Source organism: Bacillus rossius, chromosome 7 (assembly GCF_032445375.1).
Source record: "Bacillus rossius redtenbacheri isolate Brsri chromosome 7, Brsri_v3, whole genome shotgun sequence".
NCBI lineage: Eukaryota > Metazoa > Arthropoda > Insecta > Phasmatodea > Bacillidae > Bacillus > Bacillus rossius.
In genome coordinates this window covers 58,746,178-58,753,234 of record NC_086335.1, presented here as the reverse complement: position 1 = coordinate 58,753,234, position 7,057 = coordinate 58,746,178, and the positions used below count along the sequence as shown (strand labels likewise).

The following is a 7,057-nucleotide window of genomic DNA, read 5'->3' as shown; positions in this document are numbered from 1 at the left end:
ATAAGTATTAAAATATATTTTATATACCATTACTTTCATATTATTTTGATAAAGTTAATTTGTATATCTCTTATGTAGAGGAGTACTAGTTGCAAGAAAACTGGATAAGATAGCTTATGAACTAAAAGAAACCACTGAATTTTTTTTCTATACGTGCACTCATAATCTAGGAACTTGAGTTGCAAAATTTTTTTTATTTGACTAGTTGTGATTCAAAACAATTGTGGCTTTTATTGAGTTACGGAGAAAAAAAAATCAATGTGAAAACAGAAATAAAAATATTTTTTAGCTAAGTGTGTTTTGATACAAAAGTTATGTCACGGAGGCCAAAATGCTGAGCGACAGTGCTTAGAAAATATACCAAATTATGGGTAGTGTTAATAAAAGAAAGTTAGGGCTGTTGTTCAGCAGGTGGTAATAAATAGCCCGTTATGTACCCAGGTAGTGTTTAAAATCTGCACAATGGGTAGCGCTACTAAAGTGAACTAGTTTTTATTCAAGATCAAAATCAATTTAAATGTTTATTATGGAGCTAAAATGTATGTATGAAATTATAAATGTTAATAAAAAATTGTTATTTAAAATTATTGCTTGTTAATTTTTTTTTTTTTACCCACTGTAATACATTACCACCTGATCGGTTCTATGGTAACTGCAGAAAATGAAATTAGATGCAATAAAGTTTGTACTTTAATAAGAACTTTAAGCAGACTAAAAATTGTATTAAGCACTCTGCAAGTAATGTGCTTCCGTTCAAGCACAAAACACGTTGACAATCTATTTCCTCGATACAATTAATCATCGCGCTCTTTCAATCACATTACTTCATATTTAGATTCATAGATGGCAGTGTAGTCGGTGATCATATGTGGGGTACAAAAAAAAGTTGTGTTTACGGACTTTCAGTGATGTGGTCCTTGCTGGTGTTGGTAACTCGTGAAAGTTGGTGAATAGCCTGCCTGGAAAACAAGAGATCATGATGGCCGGACAGTGATTCAAACCTGGGTTCTTTGAATTGCGACTCCAATGTCAACACTATACCACCTGGCATATAGAATCATCAAAATCAATGTGCTACACAATTGCGACTGCTACTCTCAATATTCTGCACTCACCTTAATTATCCAACCTAACTAGCAACTAAAATAGTAAAGCAACTCATCTTAGTCATTTTTACTCTCGAATCAGAGACAATTGAAGAATAGGTTCTAGCATTCCAAAATTACGAGTTTGATGAATGCTATTTGTGAATAGAGGTCCCTCTGAAAAGTTGAGCAGTTTGAAAATGACATGTTTTTTTCTGGCCTTGAACACTGTTTGGCACCCCAGGTAGACAAAGGAAAACAGCCTTAAGCACTACCTGACAATAGGCAATTAAAGTGTTTAAGAAATAAAGTGTACACTGTGAATATTTTTATTTAACTAATGCACTTTTATAAATCACAGGTATGTAAATGTGTAAAACACACTTGTTTATATATTTACAATTGATAAAATACAATATTATTTACTTCTTCCTGCATTACATACACATTACTTTAAAGTTCAAATAATACTAGGTCCTACAATATAATGCATCACATGTATGTAGCTTAGTGGCGGAGTTAATTTTTTTTTAAAATATATGAGTAAAACTTTAAGCCAGTGTATTAATGTTACAGCCATTGAAATAAAAATCTGCTAGAACCACATGAACACAACTCTTTGGCCCAAAACCATTATATACATACCAGTTGTTTTCACTTCCAAATCAACTTGCAACTTGCAGAAAGACGATGCAAAACAACTCGCTACAAAAATTCTTACTCACTAACATACTTTAAACATCTCCAAGCAATAATATTTAGAAAAAAATATACAAAATATTTCATACTCTAAAATAATTTACACAATCTTTTGTGATTCTCAATTTATATAAAAATACACTAATTTTCTTTGTAAAACATGATCATTGTGACTACGTGTAATTGTTCAGCAACGACCCTTATGCGCTGTCCTGCGAGGAACATCAGTGTGTCTGTGACAGTACAGCAATCCCACACACGCGCCACCCACGTGTGTTGTGTGACATGCAAGCAATGACGTTAACGGTGCAAGACATGATTTAGGAAAACTGCAGGCAGCTACATCAGTTGCTGGAGCACCAGTGTTATACCATCCTCAAACAATACAATAATTAAAATGTTAAATACATGTTTAAGTAATGCAACAATATAAACTGCAGTCCAACAAATCACATTCTTCTCACTGAATTGAAATTTCACACGGGATGAAACTCTTGTGAGTGATTTAAGGAACATGGACAGATCTGAATTCGTGCCCAGTTGCCAACTGTGTGTATACACGTGATGTACGGTCAACAGTCACCAACGCCAACATTTCAGGAGAAAATGCCTTTTCCTCTTTGATGCACGTGATCCTGAAACAAACAATTGCCTTCTGATTAAAGTAGTATAAATAGTATTTTTCATTTCACATATAGCATAGGTCTTGCATTGGATTACAGCAATTAAATGTTAAAACTAGTACTTACAAAACCCCTTACCAAATTACATAATCACAGCAACAGGAATAATCAACAATACTTGCTGTACACATGTAAGTTGTATTTTCCACGTTTTGCTTTATCGGTATGTAATGTTGCATAACCACTTACCCCTAGAAAAGTAACTGAGCTGGAATTATACTTTAGACTGCTAGTGCAGGTATTCTATTAAGGTAATATTTTATTTTTGATTATCATGTTTCATGTAGTATTAAGTATTATGCACAGTCATTTGAGATATTTTTATTTGATTATTTTTAAAAACAATGTTAACTAAGTTTTAATGTATGTTTTTGAATTTTGTTGGATTATATTTCACTATTTTGCAGTATGAGTATTGGACATCTAATTGATTTAGAAATTCATAATGTTTCTCAGGCCCCACAATTAGGAAATCCAGGCAGTGCTGCAGTTATGACATTATCTTCTACCACGGTTGTTTTATTAAGTTTCTTGCATTTCTTAGAATTTATAATCTGGAAAATCCAACATGTTTGCATGTGACTGTGCAGTAATGTTGAAAAACATTCGCAGTAAAGTATTTCTGTAGCCAATCAGGAAGAAATACACATTTTGTTGAAAATTTCACTACGGAACATCATGGAACGTGTAGTGTATTTTCTAGCTTTCTGAAGATGACCTTGAAATGATACTATGCTTTGATTGGTCGGTTGGGCTACGTGATTGCGAGATTGCCTGACCTTTTGAAAACAGAGGTCGTAATTATATATAACTAATTATTCACTTTATATGTCCGGGATCGATCGTGCCTAGCAGTGGCTCAGCAAAAAAAAATATTAATTGAAATTGAGGACAATTTAATGAACGTTTATAACCTTTCTCGGACTTAATTTATTAGAAAAATAATGACCATACGTATGAACTTAAGGCCCTGGCAAAAAAGATTGCCCCACAGAGGAATATCTTTCACTCTTTGATTTGATTCATTTTTTTTGTCATGACGATGCAGAAAAATTTAAATTAAAAAAAATTAAAAATTTGGATCCCCTCTCAACAATTAAGTGATATTTGTGTTCGTATGAGTCAGGTTGTGTCTGACGGGGCCAACTTGACATGCAAGTAGTAGTTAATGCTTATATTATGCATATAAAATGCATTTAAAAAGTAAAATAATAAAAAAATAATTAGGTTTTTTTTTTTTTTGCCTTTTAATGTGACTTTCAGTTAATTTTTTTATATTTTACTAGCAAGCTGACAAGTGTATGAGTACATAGTTTCTTTGCCCGATAAACCTAAGGCAAAATAATAAATAAAAAAAATAAAAATATTTCACTCTGAACACTACCTAGTGTTGACTACCTGGTTGGCTTTCAAGATTATTTTTTTTTAATGCATTAGTTTATCCTGATAGTAGGATGAAAATTACTAGTGTATTGCTAATAGAATTCATTGGAAACCTTACAAGTTACGTGACACATGCAGATCAATTTAAAATTATGGCAATGGTAATGTTTACAGTCCTTAAATTTATTTTTTTAAATATTGGGAACAAAACATACATTAATCAATAGGCAGGGGGCCCGACAAAATTATTTTCTCCCAGGCCCTCAGTTTCTCTCAATGACTCAGAGGGCAAGCCTTAAATACAAGGGGCATTGGTTTCCCTTGACAGCTCTGAGGGCAAGCTTTAAAAAAGAGGAGCCTTGGTTTTCCTTGACGGTTCCGAGGGCAAGAATTAAAGTTAAGGGGCTGTTCAAGAGAGGGCTTAATCAACACCTTGAGTTCTCATCCTTTGCTGCCTCTTAGCTTCTGACAGACATCAGGTCACACTGGAAGTGGTATCATCGGGCATCAGACCCTGGACAGCGACATGCCGTTTGTTGTTCAAACTCAATGTCTCACGGTAAGTGAACTGACATTGGTCACCGTTCAGGTCTTTTATAATGCAATAATTACTAGCAAATTAGGAAATAATGTGCTTCCTATTACCTCTGTGGTATTAGTATAGTTAAATGTTAACTAATTTTTAGCAGATTTAATATTATTTTTTAAAAATTTGACATTATTTTTATAGCTGTTAAACTAAATCCTCATACATTATAAATATAGTAAAACTTTGATTAACTGTCACTCGTTTAGCTGTCAGTTTCTGTTATCCATTATAGTCTAAAAAAATGTGTAAGTAGCAACAAATGATCAAACATCTTTAAATAATTTTATTTTTATTCCAAACCTCGAATGAAATCACATTACCATACATATACATATGTACATATTAAGAGATTTCTGCTGTATGTCATTGTCTGTTCAGTTATTCAACACAGCCCTAGTTCAGATGGTGATGGTTAAACAAAGTTTTACAGTACTAGTAAATAATTGCAAATAAATAAAATATTTAAAGTGATACATATTTAGCAACCTGCACAAATGAGTGTTGTTTTCAACATTAATTGTGTGGGACAGATAGCAGCAAATTTCTGTACATCTAGAATCAGTAGAAGTGAAAAATTAATTATTTTTAGAGGCCAATTTTGCAAACATTAAAGTACAGATTTTTAATTTGTTATCCAAGCTGTTACTGCCCAAAGCAGTAAATTTACTCTATGATAGTATCTAAGAAATTAAAATAGCTGTTTGGCACACAATATGTACTGACGACAGTCGTCGTACCCTCCCAGATACAGAGGCCGTACCTGGCCACCGACGCGGGCCTGAGGGGGCCTATTTTCCCCCCCAGTGAACCCCAGTGTGTGCGACGGCCAGGGACGCACCCGCGTGCGCCCTAGCATGCCAACGAGTGTTTTTTCTATGTGACTTTATCTTTTATTTCAGTGTGTATATATTTGTAAACGATTAAGGGATTTGAATGTGTGTAATTAACTTATTTTATTTATTATTCATTGTGCAAGTTCGCTGTGTAATTAATGTCTCGTGTATGTCTTTGTAAATAATTCAATAACTTTTTCTGAAGTGTTTCGCCGTAGTATGTAATTGCAGCCTGGCGCGCCGCGGGACGGAGCTCTCTCCCACGCCGGCCGATTTTCCCCTCCCTCCCCGCCACCCGCGGGCGCCGGCCCGCGGGCGAGCGGGGAGAGGCAGTCGCGTCCTGGTCTCGAGCGGAGACAGACGTGTTCGTTGCTCCGCGAGCCGCGCACGTTGCGCTCGGGATTGAACGTTCGCTCAGTCCGCAGTCGGTCACGGCAGCTGAGCTGCCACCGCGGATCAGCTTAGCATTGTTAACTTACGAGTCATCGGGAGACGTGTCTAGCGGGCAGTTTCTACAACGCGAACGTGGTGCTACGAGTCTCTGAACTTTTCGCCGTCCACGGAACATTACGTAACGGGCCGCGTATGTACAGCGTTCCGTCTTCGGGCCCTTTCTCACTGGGTCAGCCTAGCATTAATAAACTTTACGATTCGCGCCGAAACGTATTTGAGAACCGCCCCGTCATCAGGGAGTCCGTGTCGCCGTGGTAGGGCACTTGTTCCGCGACGGTTCCGCCAGGCTGCGGCAGGACTTTATAAGCGTTAATAAAAGACGGCTCGTGAAATTCGTTAATGCCGTGTTCTGCTTGCGACAACCTACCAACATTCCTCGCAATCACTTCACTCTCCCTCCAGGTCCCGCCTTTCCCGGTCCCGGCCACGTTGGCCTGGACCCACACCTCTCCGACGAGGGCAGTACGGGCATAACAGGACATTTATTTCAACGGGAAAACGGGGACCTGAAGCCGAGGGACGTCATTTGGCGCCCAACTAGTGTGGCCGTAAGCATACGCAAGCGCACGCAAGCGCACGCAAGCGCACGCAAGCGCGCAGGTGCAGGACAGAACGGAAGCAGGTGCGGCTGCGCGGCGTGGGAGCGGCTCGAATTCGAGACGTCGCGCCGGCGCGCCGGCGGGAGATAACGCAGCGCGGGAACGGCGCGAACACGAGACGTTTCGGCGAGAGATAGCGCGTCGTGGGGGACAGAAATACAAGACGGCGGTGCAGCGGTATCTCGGACTGAAGATAACGCGCTGGGGAGGATCGTATTGTATTACTGGGGGAGATTGTGTTCACGATCCGCGGATCAGTAGCACAGGAGGACAGGATGGCGTGGAAACAGGCGGGACAAGAAAGATACGATCTAATGAGTTTCGAAACGGACTTGTGTGAGGAGGGAGACTCCGCGAAAATGGACGTAAAAAACGAGGTTTGCGGGTCCGGCGGCGCGGCCGAGGGCGCAAACAGCACGGACAGCACAGTTGAGGACAGTAAACGGGAACAGGGGGACAGGCACGCGGACGCAGATGGGCCGGTAGTGCGGTACGTGAGCACGCAGTTTGAGTTGCCAGAGTTTGCGGGGAGAGACAACGAGGACCCGCGGGAGTTTTTGCGGGAGTGTGAACACCTCCTAAAACTGTACGAAGTGCGACGGGCGGAGTGGACGCCGCGAGTGGCGGGACAGCTCCGCGGCGAGGCAAGGAACTGGTGGTCAATGGCCGGGAGTTTTGATACCGAGTGGGGACATTTTGTGCGCCAAGTCAAAACTAGGTTTGATAACGATCA

General features: G+C 39.3%; 1 protein-coding gene across 1 annotated transcript in view; it reads right to left on the bottom strand.

Moving 5' to 3' along the window:
* Positions 1–1,398: 1,398 nt before the first annotated feature.
* Positions 1,399–7,057, bottom strand: part of LOC134534122 (uncharacterized) — a 259,877-nt gene continuing 254,218 nt past the window's right edge. Inside the window, exon 11 of the mRNA XM_063372209.1 lies at positions 1,399–2,419. Within this exon, the coding sequence (XP_063228279.1) occupies positions 2,364–2,419 (56 nt within the window). The 3' untranslated portion in view covers positions 1,399–2,363. The remainder of the gene's footprint in view (positions 2,420–7,057) is intronic.